Source organism: Heterocephalus glaber, unplaced genomic scaffold (genome assembly GCF_053883595.1).
Source record: "Heterocephalus glaber isolate CG9 unplaced genomic scaffold, H.glaber_assembly_v1.0 deba00000281, whole genome shotgun sequence".
Lineage (NCBI taxonomy): Eukaryota > Metazoa > Chordata > Mammalia > Rodentia > Bathyergidae > Heterocephalus > Heterocephalus glaber.
The window spans coordinates 7,337,519-7,362,728 of NW_028258139.1; the positions used below are offsets into that span (position 1 = coordinate 7,337,519).

General features: G+C 37.5%; 1 protein-coding gene across 7 annotated transcripts in view; it reads left to right on the plus strand.

Moving 5' to 3' along the window:
- The window catches only part of Prkdc (protein kinase, DNA-activated, catalytic subunit), a 166,097-nt gene that overhangs the window by 40,967 nt on the left and 99,920 nt on the right, over nt 1–25,210 (plus strand). For all 7 annotated transcript variants that reach the window (XM_021249006.2, XM_021248991.2, XM_021248992.2 and 4 more), the window contains 9 exons: nt 1,913–2,007; nt 3,618–3,717; nt 4,442–4,575; nt 8,642–8,896; nt 19,696–19,919; nt 21,039–21,247; nt 21,664–21,796; nt 22,200–22,358; nt 23,369–23,572. In XM_021249006.2, coding sequence (XP_021104665.2) covers nt 1,913–2,007; nt 3,618–3,717; nt 4,442–4,575; nt 8,642–8,896; nt 19,696–19,919; nt 21,039–21,247; nt 21,664–21,796; nt 22,200–22,358; nt 23,369–23,572 — 1,513 coding nt within the window. The remainder of the gene's footprint in view (nt 1–1,912; nt 2,008–3,617; nt 3,718–4,441; nt 4,576–8,641; nt 8,897–19,695; nt 19,920–21,038; nt 21,248–21,663; nt 21,797–22,199; nt 22,359–23,368; nt 23,573–25,210) is intronic.

The window sequence follows — 25,210 nt, forward strand, 5'->3', positions numbered from 1 at the left end:
TTCTCCATCCCTACCCCTAGGTTGAAAAATAGGATCTTACCAGTATTCTAGAAACCTCCCCTCTCCTTCCCAGAGGTATTCATTCTTTCACGTCACTTCCTTCTTTCTTTTCTTTATAGCTTTGTTTATGCATGTATCTCTTAACAATATATTCTTTCATTTTGGAAAGCAGATAGTAAGTGTAAGCTTGCCTCATATGAGGCAAGGACAATCTTTCCACTGTTAGGTGAAGGCCCCTGGGAGTCTGTAAGCTGAATGAAAACTGCCTTCAACCTCCCAGAGAGATCACAAGGACCCCTTGAGGAGGGTGGTTCTGTAGGGTCTGTAGTCCTAGCATGCTGCACTCTCCAAAGATGGCTATGGAGCAACCCAGCACCTGATGTCCAGGAAAATATCTTCTAAGGGTGTGGTTATCCTTTAGTTTCTGCCTTTCAGCTCATAGTGCCCATCCTTTCTGTCAGGAGTAAGTGAAAACAAAATACTCTTGTGATGGGCTGGGAATTTAGTTCAGTGGCACCGCGCCTGCTTTGTAAGTCCAAGGTCCTGAGTTTGATCCCTGGTACCAAAAAAAACCAAAAAAACCTCGTGTTAGTAAATGAGCATTATTGACTGATCTGGGCAGAACATAGAATAGGAACCTCAATCACACAGTCATGCTAAACCAGGCTCAGAGAACTTGGGCCTGGATCACTTGAACTATTTGTCCAGGTTGAAGGAACCATGTAGTCATGTGTGTTGGTTGAGAGAGCTGCCCACATGCCTCTGCCGTAGTCCCTGCCCATCTATCTACATGTCCATACTGGTTTTGCTTATTGGCAACTTTGTTTTTAGGGTAGAATATATTGGAGGATATGTGAGGCTTATTGAACTCTGAAAGGCCCTGCCCCTCTTGAGAGTCAAATTTAAAAAGAATTATGATACTCCTGCCAGTGCAAATACCAGTTTCCAGTTCTTGTAATCCCTCCCTATCCTCCATCCCTTGTTCTATTCCTTTTGTTCCATCAATATGTCCTTCCTAGTGGATGATGCAGCTTCCAAGTGCTCATTGCTGGGGGAAGGATCTGAAAACTCTACTCAAACATTCAATTCTTGGTTTTCTGTGAACTCCTGTGAGAGTTAGTGCCTATACCCATGGTTTTGTACTTAATCATTTGCTGTCCTGTGTCATTAAGGAGCACATTTCCTAGTGAGAGATCTATCCTCTGCATCCACCCCTGAGCTTTCTCTATATAGTCACATGTCACTTAATGACAAGGAAACATTGTGAGAAATGCGCCTTAAGGTGATTTTGTCATTGTGTGAACATCGTAGAGTGTACTTACACAAACCATGAGAGTTACAAGGATGCCATGAAGAGGATATAAGATTACAGGACCTCTGTTGTATATGTATGTGTTCTCTCATTGACTGAAATGTTATTACATGTGACTGTAAAAGATAGTCCACAGATGTTGATTGAATAAACTACTTATGTGTACCAGATAAAAGAGTTAAGGGCTGTATTATTGATGTTGACTTATTTTAGGTAGGCTGAAAACTTAAATTTCTTGTATTTTCAAAGAATACGGGTATGGTATGAGACCTCTTTCCCCCTACCCTGAATTTTAATGAAGTGGTCGGAACAGTGGTCCCAAGGTTCTCTGCTAGGAACAGTCCCACAGATGGAAGGGGAGGAAAGGTGAGGGGCAGGAGAAAAGCCAGTGCTGCCTTGTGGTTTATACTGCATGAGGCTTTAATCTGCTCTTGAAAATAGTGTTCTTTGAGAAGTGTTTCAGGTTGATTTATGTTTAAAACTTTTGAGCCTTAAAAAATTGTATTTAGAGGTTGCATTCTTTAATACTATTTCTTATTTCCTTTATCCTTTCTGCCTTAGTATTTTCTTAGGCGATACTTAATATTCTTTATTTTGCAGGGAGGAAGAATCCCTGGTAGAACAGTTTGTGTTTGAAGCTTTGGTGATATACATGGAAAGTCTGGCCTTGGCACATGCGGATGAGAAATCCTTAGGTATGTGTCTCTTGCTCTGTTTCCATGTTGATTCTGTTTGCCTGAAGAGCTGTTCCACAAAGGGGTTAAACCTCAGGTGATTCTCTCATATGTTTTCTTCTTTCCACATCTCCCATAAGTAAGTCTGATATGCTCTTTCAGTGCCTAGGTCCAGTTTATAAAAGTTTTTCATGCTCTGGTTCTCTAAGACTCCCCATATTCCCCTAGTGGCTACAGATCTTGGCTGCTGGTTGATGAGGGATCTGCCCAGGGCAGGTGGCCAATGCAGCCAGTCAGTGACTGTGGCTACACAAACATAAAAATGTACAGATTCACAGAGCTGGAGAGATATGAGCATAGTAACCACTGAAATGTGGGCAATGTCTCTGAGGTTATGATAATTTAGGAAATATAAAGTAGGTTTCACTATAAGATTGTGATAAACCTATTTCAGTCATGATTAAGGAATATTAAAAAGACATTAAGGACTGGGCCGGGGATTTAGCTCAGTGGTTCCGTCGCTTGCCTTTCAAGCGCAAGGACCCGAGTTCGATCCCCAGTACCAAAAAAAAGACATTAAGTCAGAAATGTGCTAAAGTAGCCAAGAGAGTGAAAATGATAATCTTTACAATTAAATTCTGTCCAGAAGCTGGTAGGAACTTCACAGAATTTTTGAGCTAGACTTTTAAAAAATCTTTGTTGGTTCCAACACTTGCTATAGTCGGGACACAGGCTCAGAATGTCAGTGAGGGATTTGGTCACATAGTTATGGATGGCGGGACTTTTCTTTCACTTACTTAGACCTTGAATTTCTAATTTTTAAAAAGATAGGCTGAGCTCTATTATCCTTTATGCTGATAGTCCTTTACTGGAAAAATTGACTAGATTTTTATTCTGGCTTAGCCTAAATTTTAATTTTGTTATTTTTGTTAAGTACACAGCCATAGGTCTAGTAAAAATTTTATTTTTGTTATCTTACAAGTGCAACTTTACTCTTTTCAAAATCATTGCCATTTGCCAGGCCCTGGATTCAATCCTCAGCACCATTAAAATCAAAAGCAAAACCTTTTTCTTGGTGCATAGATCACCACGCATCCTTTCTTCCTTCTCTAAATAATTCTAGACCTCTGTAGGTTAGTTTACCATCTTAGTTTAGTTTTCCTTCTATTGTGGCTATACTCTAAAACTGTAATATAGTTTATCCTACATTAGGAGAAGGGGAGGTCAAGAAACCTGTACCCCTATAAGAATAGTCTTGAATTGAGGTGCACAGGCTCTGGGGTTTTTTTATTGCCTAAGTTTCTCTCTTCTCCAGTCTGTGCAGTAAGGCTGCGTTTTGTCCCCCAACAGTGATGGTGGTGCAGGTTCTAGTGGAGTGTAGCATTGCTCTGTGTATATACATGTGAACAGGCATGTGTCATTCTGTGCTGCAGTCTTAAATCTGGGTTTTGTTTTTGTTTTTGGATGTGCAGTGTATTTAAATTTTTTATTTTGAGGGATGAGATAATATTAAAACTAAGTAAAATTACATTTTTAAGTAGAAAATTAGCCCAACAAAAATTATGATACTACTTTGTTAGTGATAATCAGCTATATATTTTCGTTGGAATCTTTTTGATCCTGAAAAACAGGTACAGTTCAACAGTGCTGTGATGCTATTGATCACCTAAGGCGCATCATTGAAAAGAAACATCCTTCTTTAAACAAAGCAAAAAAACGACGTTTACCAAGGTAGGTCATACTGTTTCCCTTTCCATTTTTTTTTCCTCAATATAAAACAAATTCTTAGCTGATAGAGGACAATTGGGATGGATATGTGGAACAAAAAAATGAACAAAACAATGTGTGGAAGTATGAAAAGTCACTTTTCCAGAGGAGATAAAAAGCTTTATGTTTAAAAATGTGCTTAAGGTACAAGTTATTTGATCTTGGAGTAATAGATACAAATTGAAAATTAGTTCAAAACATTTTATTTTACCTATACTAATTTCTATTCTATTTTATGTATGTAGTTAAAACATGTACTGTTTGGCTGCAGCCTCAGGATTCCTGCGTCAAGACTGGGCTAGGGCCAGAGAACTTGCTTTTAACTAGATGATGCTGGTATAGCTGGTCCAGGGCCTACACCTTGAGAAGCACTGCTTTAGACTCTAAGCTCTCATTTGTTCTGAGAGACATTGAAAAGAAAACATGAAAATAGTTGGTGCTAGTCTGTAAAGAAACATTTTAAAGATTTTTCTCAGATGAAAAGTAAAATGAAGCTTAGCAGCTTTTAAGGCCCATTTAACCTATAATGTTTTGATTTCATTCTAACGATAATACTTTAAAATGAATTTTAATGAGGTTTGTACACATATCAGTGTGACAAAATTGAGTTTGTAATTTCTGGACTCTTGCATACCTAAATGTTGAATATTGGAGAATGTATAAATGACATTGTGTTTTTTCTGTGCAGAGGATTCCCACCTTCAGCATCATTATGTTTATCGGATTTGGTCAGGTGGCTTTTAGCTCACTGTGGAAGGCCCCAAACAGAATGTCGACACAAGTCCATAGAACTTTTTTATAAGTTTGTTCCTTTACTGCCAGGTATGTTGTTTCATACATCCTAAGAAATGATGAGTTAGTGTAGAGATGCAAACTTATTAAAAACATGACCTTTCTAATGATAAAGGCTATTCTGAAGTTGTTTATCAGAAGAAAGACATGTATGGATTAAGCTTTTGAGGTAAGACCAAAAAAAACAAACATCCACCATCTTTCTATTATTTAAATAAGTGTTACAGATAATATTTCTAACAAATTCAAAAAAAAGTCTAATACCATTTCAGATTTGTGTGACAGATGACACATTATGACTAAAAAGTATTATTTTGATGTTAGATTGCACAGAAATAAATTTAGTATTTTCTAGTATCTTTTTTGCTGCACTACAGTTTTGATTTTTTTACCCCATTTAAAAAAAAAAAGAGTTGCAGGCATGGTGGCACATGCCTGTGATCCCAGCACTTGGGAGGCTGAGGCAGGAGAATTGCTGCAAGTTCCAGTCCAGCCTGGGCTACATAGTGAGTTCAGGGACAACCTGAACTACATAGGGAGACCCTGTCTCAAAAAAAAAAAAAAAAGAAGAGTTGAGTGACCATTGCAGTTAACACAGTATTCAACTAAGACACAAAATACTAATTTATTGAAATAATACAGTTCTGTTTCAGTATTTAGCTAATAAGAAATTGCCCTAATCTTAAGTCTGAATGATCCCAGGTCATTGTGAAAGTAAAGAAAAGCAATGAACTATATTTTTCAGGAATTTCTTATTAAACCATTCAACTATACTTATATGCTTGAAATAATGACTGAATTAGTCAGGAACAAATGTATTTTATGTTTTTTCCACTTAAGTCTGAACTAGGGATTAATAGCTTTGCAGTAAGGAAGCTGTTTCCCAGGACAGAGCTAGACAGACCCTGCTTCCATACACTAGGCAGACAGTTGGATGTGGCACATGCCTTTGATCAGGAAAGGTACTAAGTGCTTGGCAGAATGTGGGGTGAAGTTAGGGTTACTCAGAAAGATTCTAAATTTTGTTCTACTCTGGGATATGTTCTGATGTTTATACTGTGTATTTCATGCACTATACTTTATATGATATATACTAATACTATGCATAAATATATTTAACTGTGTTCATACTGTACATTCTGTGTAATTATATAATATAAATTCATAATACAAATTCTTCTACTATATTATTTTATATAAATGAAATGTATGTGTATGTTTAATTTAGAGAATTGCTAAATAATGTTATTTGTATTTTAAATTTGCTTACTACTTTTAGTTTACAGAGGTTTTTTAATTTGTTATGTCATTCTCGCAGCCCTGTAAAGTCAGTCAGTGAAGATTGAACCAGCAGAGGGCACCAGTGTCACTGGCATTTGATGCTTCTGTTGCTCCTCAGTTGCCTACAATAGGAACCTTGTTTTGTTTTTAATGCTTGGGAGCCACTTTATATTTTTAAATTTTAGTTTATTATTACAGTACATAATGTTTACATTCCTTGTGGGAAGTTGGTATGTGTACATAACACATCTTAATTCTCTTTTCATTCTTTTTCCCTTCCCTCCCTCATTTCTTGATCTTCTTTCTTTCTTTTTTTTTTTTTGTACATTTGCAGTACATAATGTTTACATTCCTTGTGTGGAGTTGGTATATGTACATAATACATCCCAGTTCCTTTTTTTCATCCTCTGTATCTTTCCTTGCCCTTCCATCTCTGATCCGTTTCTCCTTTGTGAATGATCTATCTCCCTACTTCCTATTATTTTTTAAAGAGAAACAATGTGATATTTAAACTTGTGTATCTGATTTATTTCACTTAACATTATGATCTCAAGATGCATCTTTTTTCCTACAGATGACTCGAGTTTATCTTTCTTTATGGCAGAGAAGTACTCCATTATGTGTAAATATCATGTTTTTTTGGACACATGGACTGCTTCCAAGATCTAGCTATTATTTATTGTGCTACTTTAAACATGGATATGCATATATTACTGTAATATGATGTCTTTAACTCTTTCGAGAAGATACCTAGAAGAGGAATGAATAGCTGAGTCGAATGGAATTTCTTAGTTTCAGTGTTTTGAGGATTCTCCATACTAATTTCCATAGTGGTTGTACTAGATTACATTCCCACCATCAGTATAGAAGGGTTCCTCCCCCCCTCCCCAGGCTCTCCAGCATTTGTTACTATTCAATTTCTTGATGATAGCCATTCTTTCAGAGGAAATATGGAATCTCAGTTTTGTTTTAATTTGCATTCCCTAATAGCTAGTGGTGGTCAGCATTTCTTCATGTATTTATTGACCATTTGTACTTCTTCTGCAAAGTGTCTATTCATTTCACTTGCCTATTTTTAATGGGTCTTTTACTGTGGTGGGGGGGGTCTAATTTTTTTTTTTTTGAGTTGTTTATATATTCGAGACATGAGTCTTTTGTCTGAAGTATTGCTGGCAAAATTTTTTCCTGTTCTGCATTTGTCTTTTCACTTCATTTGTTGTTTCTTTTGCTTTGAAGAAGCTTTTTAATTTGATATGACTCCATATGCAACTGGGGTTCTGTTCAGAAAGTTCTTGCCTATGCTTATAACTTCAAGAGTTTTACATATTTGTCATCCAGCAGGCTGTTTCTGGTCTAACATTTAGTTCTTTGATCCATTTTGATTTTAGTTTAGTACATGGTGAGAGAAGGACCTTGTATATTTTGAACTAAATAAATAGGGTGCTGTCTCAGAATTGTTTTTGTTAAGCCAAATGCCAAGTAGTAGATGAGCTATGGCCTTCTGCCAACATATAATTCATATAAAATTAATGAGCTTTCCTTGTCATATCTCTTCTGTGGCCTACCAAAATATACCTGCTTTTCTCCTTCTTTGGTGTCTTTTCCTCGACTAGCTTATAAGGAATTATGTTAGGCATCTCTTTAGGTCTTTGTGTAGTGGGGCTTTTGGGCACGTGAACACCTGGATTAGTAAGCTGTTGTCCCTACCATGTGCCAGGCTCTTGGGGAGGCATGGCTTCCTGGTGCTTTCTAAATGCTGAGACCCAGAGTCAGCATGAATGTGCTGTGCAAAACAGATGATAAAGTGGCAGGAGGCTGAGAGGGAGAGCTGGAGTGTGCTTTTCTGTAACCTGGACCTGTGTCTCTTCTTGCCCAGGTTCCCTTATCCTGCTGTCTTGATCTGCCTGTCTCCTTTCTTCTGATGCTTTCTCTTTCACCATTGCTAGCACTTACTGTTTTCCACTCAATGTTTTCTTTAGCTTTTCTTAGTGAAAGTAATGGAATATGTCCTATTCTTAAAATTTTATTTATTTTTTTCTTTTTTGTGGTGCTGGAAATTGAACCCAGGGTCTTAGGCATGTTAGGCAAGTTCTCTACCACTGAGCTATACCCAGTCCTATTTTCTCCTCTTAATACTGAAAATATTTTTTTCTTTATACATCACATTGTTTATTGTTTTGGTTTCTTCTCTAACTTTGATAGAGGCAGAATGATTTAACCTTTTCAGAGCTACAGATTTTGGAGCAATACAAACTATTTTTTTTCATTTAGAAGAATTTAATATTGAAAAGGAAATATTTTTTAAATGCTATTTCATGTTATGTCCATCTACTTTTGTAATGTCTAAAGAAATTAAAGAGCCAGGCCAGGTGGTGCATGCCTATAATCCCAGCACGTGGGAGGCTGAAACAGGGAGATTTGACATAAGTTTGAGAGCATCCTGGGCTCCATAGTGAGTTCAAGGCCAGCCCGAACTAGAGAGTGAGGTCTTGTCTCTACATAGAAGTCAAGGAGAGTGGTTTTTTTGTTTTGTTTTGTTTTGTTTTTTTGAGACAAGGTCTTGCTATGTAGTTTAGGCTGGCCTTGAATTCACTGTGTAATCCAGACTGACCTCGAACTCAGGGCAATGAGGAGAATGGTTTTGGTGGAGTTACTGTTTCAGTGGTAACTACAGTGGAACAAGTTTTCAGTACTATAGTAAAGATTATCCCATATTATTTTGAACTTTTAATTAGGCACAACAGTTGAATCAAAGAAAATTAATTGTATGGAAGTTATTTAAAATATGTATGTTTTAATTTTGTTTCTTTTTAAGGCAACAAATCCCCTTCTTTATGGTTGAGAGATATCATTAAGAAAGAAGATATTTCTTTTCTCATAAACACATTTGAGGGGGGAGGCAGCAGCTGTGATCGGCTTTCAGGGATCCTTGCTCAGCCAACCCTCTTCCACTTGCAAGGGCCTTTCAGCCTTCGAGCAGCCCTGCAGTGGCTGGACCTGCTTCTGGCAGCACTGGAGTGCTACAACACATTCATTGAAGAGAAGACTGTAGATGCACACGAGGTCCTGGGTAGGTAAAATTCACCCTTAAGAACCATTGCCTGTTATATTTAAGAGTCATCCTGGATAGAGAGTTCACTGTTTGTCAAAATGACAGTAATGACATTAATAACATTCACTGGTTACTTAGTGCTGCAGAAAGAGTTTACTGGCATTCTCATTTATGGTAGTTAATTTTCTGTTACTGTGACAAAATGCCCAAGGTAATCAACATAAAACTATAGAAGGTTTATTTTGGCTCATAGTTTTGGAGGTTTCAGCCTGTGCTTGGTTGGCCCTGTTGCTCTTGGTCCCCTGGGGAGGCAGCACATCATAGTGAAAGCACGTGACAGAGTATGCTGCTCACCTCATGGCATCCAGGGAGCAAAGAGAATGAGAGGAAGGAGCTGGGGTTGCAGTTATCTCCTTCAAGGTCATGCCTCTAATAAACTTTCTCCCATTACACTACGGAAAGGTTCCACTACTTCCTGGTAGTGCCAAAGATTGGTGACTAAGACTTTTCATATGGGCCCTTGGGGGACACTTACCCAAATCAGAGTGTCATTTAATGTTACAGTGAGGATTGTAACTTGGATGACAAAATGGAGCTTATACAAACCTGTGTAAAACCTGCATTTCCTTCTTTTTTTTTTTTTAATTTTGTGGTACTAGGAATCAAACTCAGGGACTCATACATGCTAGGCAAGCAATCTACCATTAAGCTATATCCCCAGCACTTTTCCTACTGTTTTAGTTTTTCATTTGTTTGGGTATTTTTTTGGTTGTGCTTGGGGTTGAACCCAGGACCTTTAGCATGGTAGGCAAGTGCTTTACTACTAAGCTACATCCCCAGTCCTTTACTGCCATTTTAAAGACTTGTTCACAAGTTTTTGATGACCTTTTAGTAAAATACCTCTTGGAGGGTTTCATTTGATGTAGCACCTTGATGTTCTTTATGACAAGAGGCCTTGGGATGTTATTCCAAGTTTTTAGTGTACAGCAGTATCTTTTTTTTCCGCACATCTTCAGCTTTTGTATCATAGTATGATAATAATGGTGCTGTTTGCAGAGGTCGGTGTCCAAGATGGCAGACTTTGTGTGCCTTAGCTTATGCTGGGAAAAAGGAGGTGGGCATCTCTGCCCTTCTAGTGACCTCATGGGAACTCCTGAGGGCAGTAGGTGGTTCTGGCGGATTGAGCACCTGGAGCACACAAATGGAAGATGTATCCTCTGCTTTGCATTTTCCTACCAGGGTTCTTGAAAATCCTTTTTCTCATGGGCAGAATCAGACTTCCCACTTGGAGTATGTCCTATTATTTAAATGATTTTTAACTTGGGACATCCATTCTAGTGCTTGGCAGTGGTGGTATTTTACAAAAAGATTCTGTCATTCTTTCTTTAACCCTCTCAGAGATGACATCTGTATCATGGGAGTTTGTGAGAGAAAGAGACTAAGACAATCTTATTTTTCCACTTGAGGATGGAGCATACACAAACCTGTGTGAAGCCTCCACTATACAAGAAAAAGTATAGGAAGGAGAATATGCAAAATGTTCTCCCCAAATCACATTCCCTAGTGATTAAAAACTAAGAATAGTTCAGTGTTTATTGTTCTAAACTTTTTCTGTACATGTACAATTATTATAGATTATACTTTCTCATTTTATAATACATAAAATTTTCTCATTTTTATAATGCATGCTTGCATAAAAACAAGAAAATATATACATATGATAATTTTGTATGTTATGTAATTTTTTTTTTGTTTTTTTTTGTTTTTTTTGGTACTGGGGATTGAACTCAGGTCCTTGCGCTTGCGCAGCAGGTGTCGAAACCACTGAGCTAAATCCCTGGCCATGTTATGTAATCATTGTAAATTCTTTACTGTAATTTACTTTCTAAAAATAAACTGAACATCTTGAACCTCTTTCTCTGTCAGTATACATAGCTTCATCTAGTTTTAATGACCATATATCACTAAATTATATACTACATATATATACTATATGTACTGTAGTCTTTAAACTTTTTTTTATTTACCCCATTGGAGGAAGAAAACATTAAAAACCTTCTTTCACTCTAAAATTGACAATGTAAAGTTTTCCCATAACTTTAAATAATTGAAAAAGTTGTAATTTCTGGTGTGTTGTAAATGTTAACATTTTTAAATAAAACTGTTAGCATTACATGAAGAGAATGAATTCATTACCCCTCAGTATTATAATAGTTTTATATTCAATACCATCAGCTTTAAAATGCAGTTTCTTTATTGGAAATTTTGCAGTCCCTGAGTTAATATTATCATGCCATATCTCTCACACTATTTTATCCTAAAGTATTATGTTTTTATGCTTCAGATTTTACTTTAACCCTACCTAGGTCTTTGCAAAAACGGATCTGCATGTTTAAAGATTTCTTCTATGTTACTACATTTTTGTATAACCAAAGCAACATAAATATAATAATTTTGATAAGTTATTTTTACACACAAAAAGTAAAATTAGAGAGCTAGAAAATGGACTAGAAGCAAGCAGCACCCACAAGCTGCTCTGGGAATCTCACTAAAACATCAGGTATGTGCCTCTGTGAGGAAATAAGGCAGCTATAGGAAAGCACTGTATTACAGTTTGAGCTTGCAAGCTTGCAAGCTTTGGGCAAACCCAAAAATTCTGATATTTAGAAAGACAAGTAACTAAAGCTACATGCCTGGCACTGAACAAAATACTGCTCAGTGGGGAAGGGAAACTTCCTCTCCCACAGAGTGGTAAGAGAAAAACTAGCATATTCTTGTGAGTGTAGACTTTGTTACTGGACAAAGATGACATACCCTAAGTAGAAAGAACTGAGTTCACCCATGTGAAGAGGAACAGGAGTGATAATTCCCAGCATTATCATCCAGATTTAGATAGTGTCAGGTCCACAAGCCATTTGATAAGCAACCCCTCCCTCTGTCTCAGAATAAGTAGGAGATGGACATAAACAGAACAGGGTGGGACACCATCCAAAGAGGGGTTCCTCTGCCTCTGTAAGTGGCACAGGAGAGCTAAGGACTCCAATCACAATAACTGGATTTTAAAATATCTCTAGTTACAGCAATTCTTCCTTTTGAGGGATGCAGTGGCACCCACCTTAATAGTTAACTTGGTCCCAGGAGAATACTATGACATAGAAAAGTTCAAATCATGGCACTGGGGGAAGTACCCTCATTCCTGATTTGTGGGAGACTCAATTCCAGACTAGGAAAGTTTTAAGGGGACAGCCAGATGGTGCAAAACCTGACAGATGGTGGGTACATTCAACCAGAGAGAGGGAAACACCCAAAAGTAAGGGACCAGGAAGTAGAAAACAGTGGTGGTTTGAACTTCGAGACACCATGAGGTTCAGCCTTTTGCAGAGGGAAGGAGTGAGTCTGAGAGTGGCACTGTAGAACCCAGCAGAAGGCTGGGCGCCTATGGCTTCCCTCTCAGATGTACACTCTGCACCCCATCTCCCTTTCAAAGTGAACCGAATCACATGCAGGCACTGACTGACCAATCCTCTAAGAGCAGGATCTGGTAAATTGCATAGGGTTGACCCCCAGCCTGAACTTCCCAAGGACTATACCTGTGAGAGACGCGGTGAGTCATCCAGCGTTTCTGGCATCCTCAATCCCAGGTACCAAGGAGACTGAGTCAGTGAGTGGGGCCAATCTCACCACTGGCTTACCAGCCAGGATACTCTTCAGTAACCATTGAGAGGCAGAGCTTACCTTCCAGCCTGCTCTAAGCAGCTTTCCCTGCTGGGACAGAAGCAGATAAAAAGAACTCTGGATTTAAAAAAAAAAATCTCATTCATCCTTTTAACTGGTGGCATCTGATAATAGAAATCTTGGAGAATTAAATGTCTCCAGTATACATAGCCCCATAAAAAGGAATATCAGAACTGTATTGTTTTTCTGTTTTTAGTTTTTGTATGTGTTCAAATATGTATGAATGTGGGCCAGGGATTTAGCTCAGTGGTGCCGCCACCTGCCTCGAAAGCACAAGGGTCCTGAGTTTGATCCCCAGTACCAAAAAAAAAAAATATGTGTGAATGTTAATTATGGCTTTTCCTTCAGTAGTGTCTTACCTTATTTTGTTAGATTTTCCCATATTAAGTGTTTTCTCATAGAGTTTTTCAAAGGATTTTTGAATTTTATATTTTTGCTATTTAATTGGATTCAGTCTACCTATATCTTGTCTCACTTTCCAGTTGTTTCCTTATTCCCATCCCTTCTCTTCCATCTTTCCCTCTCCTATTCTTTTATATAAATACTATCATTAAAATCTTTTTTTTTTTCTTTACCCACACTCTGTTTCATATTTTTGTGGTTAAAAAAATGTATACATGTGGTTTGGAATAGATTCGCCTTATTTACAATGAATCTTATGGACAAATTTGATTTGGTTCTTCGTGATTAATTTGGTTCCAGACAAGAATCTAGGAACAAATTAAGCTCGTGAACTGAGGCAGTACTGTAAATGACTGAATTAAAGATAATACAAGATATGAAAGCTCACTTCAGCAAAGAATAGAGGTTCTGAAAAAGAACCAAACAAATCCTGGAAATGAAATCCTCCATCAAAAAAAACTCAATTGAAAGTCTCAGCAATAGGCAAGATGAATCAGAAGAAAGGATATCAGGATGTGAAGACAGGGGCCCTAGAACATTCAGACAGTAATAATGGAAAAAAAAGAAACAACAAAAAGATTATCCAAGAGCTCTTAGGCAAGGCTAAAAGAACAAATTTGAGAATCATCAGCATAGAGGAGCGTGTGGAAGTACAAGCTGATGGCATAGAACCCTATTCACTGAAGTGATTCAGTGGGTCTAACAGATATCTATAGAGTGTTCCATCCAATAGAACAAGATACACATTCTTTTTAGCAGCCTAAGAAACATTTTTCAAAATATACCATAGTTTAGGCCATGGAACAAACCTTTAAAAAGAAAAAAAAATTGAAATAACTTTATGCGTTCTTTCAGTTCACAGTGTGATAAAGCTAAAAAAAATTAGCAAAAGAAAGCACTGGAACTACACAAAGAATGTATAATAAACTGCTGGATGATCAGTAGGTCTTGAAGATAAGATATCAAGTGATAAATTTTAAAATTCTTAGAGTGAAATCATGTTGGAGACACATGTCAGAATCTATAGAGGACAATGAAAGCAGTTGTGAGAAGGATTTTTATAGCCACAACTGCTTACATCAGAGAACAGAGAGCACGCTGCCTGCCTTGCAAGCGCAAGGACCCAAGTTCGATCCCTGTACCAAAAAAAAAAGAACAGAGAGCAATCTCAAATAATCTAATAATGCCTTTCAAGGTCCTAAAATAACAACAACAAACCAAACCCAAGTCCAGGAGAAAGAAAGAAATAATAAAAATTCGAGCAGAAATAAATCAAATAGAGACTCAAAGAACAATAGAAAGGATCAATGAATTAGAGTTAGTACCTTGAAACCATATCAAGAATGATAAAGCCTTAGACAAATTTACTAGAAGAAAGATAGAGAAGACCCAAATTAATAAAATTAGAAGCCGGGCGTGGTGGCACATGCCTGTGATCCCAGCTCTCCGGAGGCTGAGGCAGTAGGATTGCTGTGAGTTCAAGGCTAGGCTAGGCTACATAGTAAGTTCAAAGCCAACCTGGAATTGTGAGAACCTGTCTCAAAAAGAAAAAAATAATCAAACAGGTAAAATCACAAATCATAACAGACACCACTGAAATCTGCATAATTATTATAAACTGTTTTGAAAACTTATATCCCAATAAACTGAAGACTAGAAGAAATGAATAAATTCCTAGACTCATAGGAACATGACCTACTAGAAGTGAACCAAGATGTAAAAACGTCTAAACAGGTCAATAACAAGCAAAAAGATAAATATAATAACTCTCCCAACAAAGAAAACCACAGGACCCAGTGGATTTACTGCTGAATGTTTGGGGAAGTGAATTAAATAGACACATCTCAGAAGATGATGTATAAGCGTCCAATAAGTATATAAACACCCCCCCCATATTTAGAGATTAGGGAAATACAAATAAAAGCTACAGTGACATTCCATCTCACTGCAGTCAGAGTAACTGTCATCAAGAATATAAAACAAAACAAAAAAAATACTGGTGTGGATGGAAAAGGACTCCACCTACTCTGTGCAATATAAACTATACAACCACTATGGAAATCAGTATGAAGATTCCTCGAAGAACTAAAAATAGATACACAATTTGATCCAGCTATACCACTCCTTGGTATATTCCTAAAGGAATTAAAGAGCATATTACAGTAATTATCTTGGATACTTTTTTTTTTTATCACTGGGACAAAATGCCCTTCAGCCACAACTTAAAGGAGGAGAGGTTTATTTTGGATCACAGTTATAGTCCACGGTTGGCTGGCTGCATGGCAGGGGGGAATTATAGAGGAAAGCTGTTCATGTCATGGTGATTAGGAAACAGAAGGGAGGAGCCAGAGAGGGAGATATGCTTTTCCAAGTCTCACCCCCAGTGACCCACATCTAACTAGGCCCTACATCCTAACAAACTCAGCTGCTGACCTTATTAATGGATAATCCACTGTTGAGTACAGAGCTCGCATGATCCAATCACCTTCCAAAAGCCCCACCTCTCACCACATGAGGCCTCTGGTTGACATTCTTGATCTAAACCTTGACAGTGATATACACATACTCCTATTTATAGTGGTACAATTCACAAGGTATGGGAACAGCCTACATGCCCATCAATAGATGAATGGATAAAAAAAACATGGTATATATACACAATAGAATATAGCCATAAAGACAAATGAAATCATGTCATTTGCAAGAAAATGGATGCAACTGGAGAGCACAATGTTAAGTGAAATTAGCCAGTCTCAGAAAGTTAAAAATTGGCAATACATTGAGCTCCATAGAGACAGCGCTGGGACAAGGGCTCTGTGCTTCACTGAGGAAAACAAGGAAACGTGGGCAAAGGAGATCCTAAGCAGCCAAGAGGCAGTCATTGTATCCCTTCTTTGTGCAAACTTGCCAAGCGGAGCACAGAAAGCACCTAGATGCTTCTGTTAATTTCTCAGAGTTTTCTAAGAAGTGCTCAGAAGGATGGAAGACCATGTCTGCTACAAGAGAAAGGAAAATTTGAAGACATGGCAAAGACAGACAAGGCCCATTATGAAAGAGAAATGAAAACCTGTATCCCTCCTAAAGGGGAAACAAAAAAAGAAGTTCAAGGATCCTAATGCAGCCAAGAGGCCTCCTTTGACCTTCTTGTTCTGTTCCAAATATTGCTCAAAAATCAAGAACATCCTGGCCTCTCCACTAGTGATGTTGCAAAGAAACTGGGAGAAATGTGGAATAATACTGCCACAGATGAGAAGCAGCTTTATGAGAAGAAGGCTGCCAAGCTGAAGGAAAAGTATGAAAAGGGTATCACTGCCTAATAAGCTAAAGGAAAACCTGATATAACAAAAAAAACCAGGAAGTTGTCAAGGGTAGAAAAAGAAGGAATATGAAGATGAGGAAGATGATGATGATGAGTAAGTTAGCTCCAGCACAGTTTTTTTGTCTATAAAGTATTTAACCCCCTTGTAAACAGCTCATTCCTTTTCAAGAAAAAATTGAAATGTAAGGCTGTGTAAAATTTGTTTTTAAACTGTACCGTGTCTTTTTTTGTATAGTTAACATACTACCGAACATGTCTTTAGATAGCTCTGTCCCAGTGGTATTTTCAGCGGCCACTAACCTTGCCTGGTACAGTATGGGGGTTGTACATTGACAAGGAAATTTAAAGTAGGTTCTTTCTGATGCACAGCACAAATTAGTTATGTATAAGAATGGTAGTTTTTCATCTTCGTTTGTTTCTGATGCAGCTTATATGAAATAATTCTTGTTAACTGAATACTATGTAATTGCAAAACAAAGTTGCAGTTGTTTTGCTGACATTGTGAATACTTCTAAGTAAATACAATTTAAACAAAGAAAAAGAAAGTTAAAAATTGCCAGGCGAGGTAGCACATGCCTGTAAACCCAGCATTTGGATGGCTGAGGCAGGAGGATTGTCATGAGTTTGAGGCCAGCCTGGGCTACATATTGAGTTCAAGACCAGCCTGAAGTACATAGCGAGACCCTGTCTCAAAAAACAACAACAAAAAAGAAAGTTAAAAAGTGTATTTTTGGGCCGGGGATTTAGCTCAGTGGCACTGTCCCTGCCTCAAAAGTGCAAGGTCCTGTGTTCGATTCCTGGTACCCAAAAAAAAGTATGTGTTTTGTCTTATATAAGAAATCTAAAAATAAATACAAAAATAATACAAAAAGGATAGGAACCAAGATGGTAGTCTTGTAGTGATGGGGAGGGGCATTGAGGGAGGAAAGAGAAAAGGGAATAGGGCAACTGGGATGAAAATAACCAAAATATTTATGTGTATATGCCAGTGTACTATCATGAACCTCATTTTTCTATAATACTAATATACATCAACAAGAAAGGAATTTTAGTAGAATTCCACTTTTGTTTATCCAGTCATATGTTGCTTAATGATGGAGATGTGTCCTGAGAAATGAGTAATTAAGCAATTTTGTCTTTGTGCAAAGATAGACTATATTTACACAAAGACAACCACCTCATCACTAGTTGATTTAATTTTATGGGGCAATCATCATTATGCGTTATGTTGCTGACCAAATTGTTGTCATGCAGTACATGGCTGTCCTAGGAAAAACCTCCTTCATGTAAATAAATGCTATCTTTGAATAATTCTAAAAATGCATATTTTTTCACATTTAACAGATCTGTGGTTGGAATGTACATGACTTACAGTCTGATAATATGTTGGATTGAAGGACTTTGAATGTTTGAGAATGTAATTTTTAATATATGGCCTCTCTGTTCTTTGAATGACTATATAGTGATCTGTCATTAAAATTACTTTATGTTCTCCATTGAAAAGTTGTTTAACTTTCTTTAAATTTTGTTGAAAACAAAGAATTGGAAGGCTTTAGACTTGTAAGAGGATTTCTTAGTCATTACCGTTGCTCATCACTTAGATGTGTATATTGTCCCTTTGCCTAGGACTCTGAAAGTCTTTACACTCTGGGGTAATAAATTACATTGAGATTCATAAGAGGTATTTAATTACTTTCTCGTAGCTGAGATACAATGCCCAGTACCCACAACTTAAAGGGGAAAAGGTTTATTTTGGCCCACAGTCTATAGTAGGCTGGCTCCATGGCAAGGCAGCATGATGGCATGGCAGAGGAGAGAGAGATCATGGCATGGCATCAGGAAGCAGAGAGAGAGCTAGAGGTCTAGGGAGGTGGGAGGGAGACAGATCCTTCCAGGAGACAGCCCCCATGGCCCACCTCCTCCAACCAGGCTTTACCTTCCAAATCATAGCTATAAACTCTCAGTGCTCCAATCCACAGATGAATTTCACCCCCACGATCCAGTCACCTTCCAAAAGCCTTACCTATGAGCACATGAGGCTTTGGGGGACATCTAGATAGAAACCCTAACAAGAAGTGACATATAAGTTGTTTTTGGTTTTTTTGTTAATAAAAAGGATGATAAAATGAAAATTCTTACAAACATGTTTTTGCAACTTTGCCATTATTTTATTAGATTAAAATTTCAGTGGATCAAAGCATAGTTATGTAAAAATATTTCATAGAGATTGGCATGCATATTTTTCAAAGATTTTGGTGTAAATTGCCAGTTTGCCCTTTTAAATAGTTATATTAATTTATATTCTTACAATTACTGTTTGAATATCAAGTCCTAACCTTGTTTAGATGTATTGTTATCATATTAGCTTAAAGTTGGATTCTGTTTGGATTGTATTTTGGGATTGTGATTTTGAAAACTGAAGTGAGCTGGGTGCAGTGGCACATGCCTGTATTCTCAGCACTGGAAGGCTGAGGCAGGAGGATCACTGCAAGATTGAGGCCATCCTGGAACATTACCAAGATGCTGCCTCAAAAAAATGAAAAGGGAGCTGGGGATTTAGCTTAATGGCTCCAACCTGCCTCACAAGCGCAAGGTCCTGAGTTCGATCCCTGGTACCAAAAAATAAAAAAGAAAGAAAGGGGAGGGGTATTTAGAATATGTATGACAGTGTTTTGCTTTTTTTTTTTTTTGGTACTGGGGATCGAACTCAGGACCTTGCGTGTGGCCAGGCAGGCAGTGGAACTACTGAGCTAAATCCCCGGCCCACAGTGTTAAAAATATATTTTTCTGGTCTTATTTTCTCTCTATATAACTTCATATGAAGTAGTATAAACACATCAATGTATCATTACTTCATTTTATCAGCAAGACCTGTCTCCAAAAAAAAATTGAAGCGAGAATTAGGTGCTCTTTTAAAGATTTTTGTATTAGTACACGTTTGCAGTACATAGTGATTACATTTATTGTGGGGAATTGGAACATGTACATAACACATCTTAATTCTTTTTACTTCCCGTTTCTCTCCCTCCTTCCCCCTTTCCTTCATCTCTAGAACTTCTGTCATAAAAAAGGATAAATTTGAGGCACTCATAGGAAAATGGATACCTTGAGACCATAATGTTAAGTGAAATAAATCAGACATACAAGTGTAAATATAACATGATTTCTCTTTTATGGAAAACCCAAAGTATAAATAGCTGCTATTTTTTTCTGTTTTTATTTAAATTATATTTTCTTTCGAAAAACTTTTGAGTTTTGATTGAAAATATATCATACCTAAATTTAAAGAAGGAATCTTAACGTTAGTTTTAGTGGCGTTAGAAAGAAGCATGTATTAATATTTCAGTGTAATTATTTCTAGGTACCAGAGCACATTCTTCCCTTTGGAAATCAGTGGCCTTCTTTTTAGAAAGCATTGCTATGAATGATACTACAGCAGCAGAAAAGTGCTTTGGCACTGGGGCAACAGGTAGCCAACCCAGCCCACATGAGGAGGAAAGGTACAACTACAGTAAATGCACAGTTGTGGTCCGGATTATGGAATTTATTACAACCGTGCTCAACACCTCCCCAGAAGGATGGAAGGTAAGGTCTCTTGCTGCTCTCTTAATTTGAGGTCAGTATTTCATACTAGAAAAATGCTTTGAAAAGTTCTGTCAGAAGTGCCTTTGGCTCATTCCAATGAAACTTATAAGTTTCTGTTACCAGAAGAGTTATCTATTCTTATTTCAATTGAAAAATAAAAATTGTTTATATTTGTAGTGTACAACATATTTTGATATACGAATACATAGTACAATGGCAGTCCAGTAAATTAATATAACTATTACTTCATATATGTACCATTTTATAGTAAGAGAGTTTTAAAATCTACTCTCATAGCAATTTTCAAGCATAGAATACATTGTTAGTAACTGTTCTTATACAGTCTGTTCTTGAAAATGCATGTTAAGCATCCTTAGTCTGAAAACCCAGAATGCTCAAAAATCTGAAACTGTTAGAGCTTAATGTATTCAAAATGTTTCAGATTTGGAATATTTTGGATTTCAGATATTCAGATTAGGGATGCTTAATTGGTAGCCTATGAAACCTGAAATACTTCTAGTCCCAAGTATTTCAGATAAAGGATACTCAACTTATAACAAAATAAAATTGCATGCCCTTCAGATTTTTATTTTGTAAATAAAATAGTCTTTTTAAATATTTTATTGAATGGTATGTTTGATATCATGGTCTGCTTTAGGAAGAACACCTTAGTAAATATTTGTAAATGTATCTGTGAGGCTTACTGTATAAATAAGCTTGAGTCAATCCATCCAGGGAATATACTAAGAGTCTGCTGGATGCCAGGCTATGCTCTAGGCCCTTGAGATATAGCAATGCCTTAATACAGGGACTGAAAAACTGGTTTGTAGGCAAAACCCCACTTGCTCCCTGCTGTCATAAAGTTTCACCAGAACACGGCTGTGCCACTGTGTCCTTCTGTTGTCCGTGCTGCTTTCACATTAGGATGGGGTAAGGAGTTGCAGCTGAGGCTGTATGGCTCACAAAGCCAAACGTGTTTACTCTCCAGTCCCTTACAGAGAAAGCTTATTAATCTCATCCCTAGTCATGTAAAAATTCCCAACCTCATAGACCTCACACCATAATGAACATATAGCTGCTGGCTGATGGAAGTATTTTTATTCATACCATCTTTCACAGCTCCTGGAGAAGGATTTGTGTAACACAAACCTTATGAAACTCTTGGTGAAAACCGTGTGTGAGCCTGTGAACATAGGTTTCAATGTTGGTGATGTCCAGGTTATGGACCACCTTCCCAGTGTTTGTGTGAACCTAATGAAAGCACTTAAGAAGTCCCCGTACAAAGACATCCTGGAAACTCACCTGAGAGAAAATTTAACAGCACAGAGGTGGGCACTCAAGTCATGCTCGGTTAGTGTTGTCTTGTGAAATTTTGGGTCCTTGTGTATCACAGTACTCCTACCAGCCACATGCATGGCTGCTATAGTTCCCACTCCCTCACTGAAGGGTTGCATCAGTGGGTAGTATGGAGCAAATGATACCATCCCTTGTCTGGAAATTGTGTATTTAGAAAATGCCTTCCCTGCACCTAAAGTGATCGGCACATGTGGTTAACACTATGTTTGGTTTCCATAGCTAGATTGGTGCAGGTAAGCCTTGTCTGGTATTGCTTGCTTTCCAGGGTGGTGTTAATAATGAATTTGAGTGCCATATAATCATTGAATTTATAAGAATGCCCACAGTGTATCCTAATAACAAGATTAGAATTCACTTGGTTTTCTTTCTGTCTTTCATACGTGGCCAGTGTTGAGGAGCTCTGTGCTGTTGACTTGTATGGCCCTGATACCCACCTGGAGAGGACCAAGGTGGCATCTGTTGTATCAGCCTGTAAACAGCTTCACAGAGCTGGCTTCTTACATGATCTATCATCATCTCAGGTAACCGTAACCAATTTGTTTACCTTTCTGTTAGCTTTAGTATTCTAAATGGTCTATATGTTTACATTCTTTTTTAAATATCTTTTATGTACAGAGCATGTTGAAATAGGACTTACAGAAGTATTTGTGCTAGACATGTAGGTATTATATGGAATATAAATTTGAAAGTAAATATAAAATAAAAGTGAAATAAAGGGCAATTGAAAATTTCTAGAACAGCCTTATGAAAAACTTCAGGAACCAGTTGTGCCTACATGGTGAACAATATAAATGAAAAATTGTTCTAAAAGTTGGAATGCAATTGTTCAACTTAGCTAAATGGATTTTTAATTTATGAGAGATATGAAATTGTTTTGGTTAAATATCTTCTCTCATTAGACATTTCATGTTGACTTTGTTTTAGTCTACAGCAATGCATCACTCCATCGGCATGAGACTTCTCTCCCTGGTTTATGAAGGCATTGCACCAGGAGAGGAAAGGCAGTGTCTGCTGTCGCTGGATCCCAGCTGTAAGCGTCTGGCCAGTGGACTTCTAGAGCTGGCCTTTGCTTTTGGAGGACTGGTAGGAAAAACAGGTGTATGCTGTGCTATCCTAAGCATGGACTCAGTTGTATTATGTGTCTAGAAATAGACTTTAGTTAGGTAAGGTCTTAGTGGATATGCATTATAATTTATTTACATGGGATGACTTTCTTTCTAAAAGACTGTTTTCCCTTTCTTTCTTGCTTGCTTGCTTGCATGCTTACTTTTAGTTCTGGGGATAAAACCCAGGGCCTTCACACAAAGCTACATCCTTAGCCCTTTTCTGTTTAATTTTGAGACAGGGTTTCACCAAGTCACTAAGTTGCCCAGTCTAGATTTAAACTTGTTATCATCCCTCCAGAGTATCAGTATATGCCACAATGCCTGGCTATTTTTCAACCCGCCTTTTTTTTTTTTTTTCATAAAAGAAATAGAAAGACATTCTTAAGTTGAAGTTTTGTCTTTCCCACTTTAAATCCAAAAGGACATTAAGCAGAAAACATTGATCTGTATTGACATATGGCCTCTTCCTAGGCTGTCCCTGATGGTTCCTGGGATGGATGGCTTAGGATGGCCATGGAGGATAATGCCAGAGGCTCCTGAGGAACAACAATAAAAGTCATTAGGTTCTTTGAACTGAGTAGTCTGCTGTAGCTAAGATATCCAGCCACCTGTGTACATTGCTCCATTCTATCTTCCCTTGTCCTTTTTCTCACTCTAGGAAGCTCTCCTTTCTCCCTTTTTCTACTTGATGTAAGCAACTACATTTAAATTGTCTGAAAATACTTGTGCTTACTAGTACCCTCCAAGCAACAGCAAGATTTGCTCGAAATTGGGAAGCAGCATCATTCAGGGAAGACTTTTGTCCCAAAAATGAAACCTAGAAAACGAAAGTCAGTTTGAAGTATGTAAGCATAACTTAAACTTGAATCTAGTCTTTAGTATCAGGGTCCCTTTAGACTTTACTATGCCATTTTCAGCTACCCCAGGGTCTTTCTGTAACATGTAAAGACAGGCCCCTGCCATGGTTTTCTCCGCTCTTCCTCACAGTGTGAGCGCCTGGTGAGTCTGCTCCTGAATGCGGCACAGCTGTCCACGCCGTCCTCACATAGCTCACGGAGAAGCATCATCAGCTTCTCCCATGGAGAGTATTTCTATAGCTTGTTCTCAGAAACAATTAATGCTGAGCTGCTGAAAAATCTAGATCTTGTTGTATCGGAACTCATGAAATCATCAATGGATAATCCCAAAATGGTAAGGAAATTTTTCTTGAGCCAAATGTTTTTGTAAATAATGCTTATAAAAGAATTGCCATATCGCTGAAGTATTTCCTGAAAATAAAACAAGATTTCTTCCTGGAAGGTTAATTCTTGAAAACAAAATCTACTAAAACAAAACAGTCTTTCACACTTGTTAATGAATGTTAAGGATATTGAAACATTGGTTATTTTTTTCCATTCCTTTATGCTCCCAAAATCTCAAGGCCTAATTTTAAAAGGCACTACCTCACAGGTTCACTTTTGACAAGAAATCATGTAATTTCTTACTAAGTTGAGCTTTTATTCCAAACAGTGCTTATTTTTTGTCAGGAAGTATTTTGTGATAGATTGTACCAGAAATTTGTATTTTTTAAGTTAGAAAAAAGATTGTACTAGATACACACATTCAGAAAGTTTAACACTTTGAGCTTATTGTTCAGCTGTGAGCATAATGGGTAAAAACATATGCATATTAAGGCTATACTTTCAGGGATCATTTCTAAAGTTGATCCTTTGCTCATGGGTAGGAAGAACCAACGTAGTAAAAATGGCCATACTCCCAAAATTGTTATACAGATTTAATGCAATCCCAATCAAAATGCCATTAGCACACCACACAGAACTAGAAAAATTCCTAAAATTCATTTGGAATCAGAAGAGACCTAGAATAGCAAAAACAGTTCTGGGCAACAAAGGCAGGCAGGGACCATCACAATCCCTGACTTGAAATTGTACTACAGAGCTACAGTGATTAAAAACAGCATGGTACTGGCAAAAGAACAGACCTGAGAATTAATGGAACAGATTAGAAGATGCAGAAACAACACCAAACTCAGCTATCTTGTCTTTAACAAAAGGGCCAATACCTTCACTGGAAGAAATACAGCCTCTTTAATAAATGGTGCTAGAAAAATTGGCTTTCTACATGCCAAACCCTAAAACTAGACCCATGTCTCTCACCAAGCACTAAACTAAAATAAAAATGGATCAAAGATCTAAATATTAAAACAGAAACGCTAAATCTAAATAAACAAAAAATGTTCACTGTCACTGGTTATTCGAGAGATGCAAATTAAAACAATGCTGAGATTCCATCTCTAGAAAGAATTTCTAAAGGTCTAAAGGTGTAGGAGAAGTGGGAGAGGGAGGGCGAGGGGAAAGGGAAAAAATAGGAGAAAAGGAAAAAATGGAAACAAAGTCTCTGTAAATAGGGAGGGGTGGAGGGGTTGAAGGGAGGGCAGGGGAATGGGGAAAAAATAAGAACCAAGATACATCATGTAGGTACAAATTCCAAGTGATGAATGTAACTATATTGTATACCTAAAATGTACCAATAAACTTAATGAAGAAAAAAAAAGAAATCAACTAATAACAAATGCAGCCAGGGCTAAGGAGAAAAAAGAACCCTTTTCCACTGTTGTTGGGAGTGTAGACTGGTGGAACCGCTGTGGAAATCAGTGTAGAGATTCCTCAAAAAACTAGGATTAGAGATCCTGTTTGACCCAGCTATTCCCCTTCTGGGTGTCTTCCCAAAAGAATTAAAAGCATCATACCACAGCGATATATGTGCTCCCGTGTTTATAGTGGCACAGTTTATAAGAGCTAAATCTTGGAAATAACCCAAATGCCTACC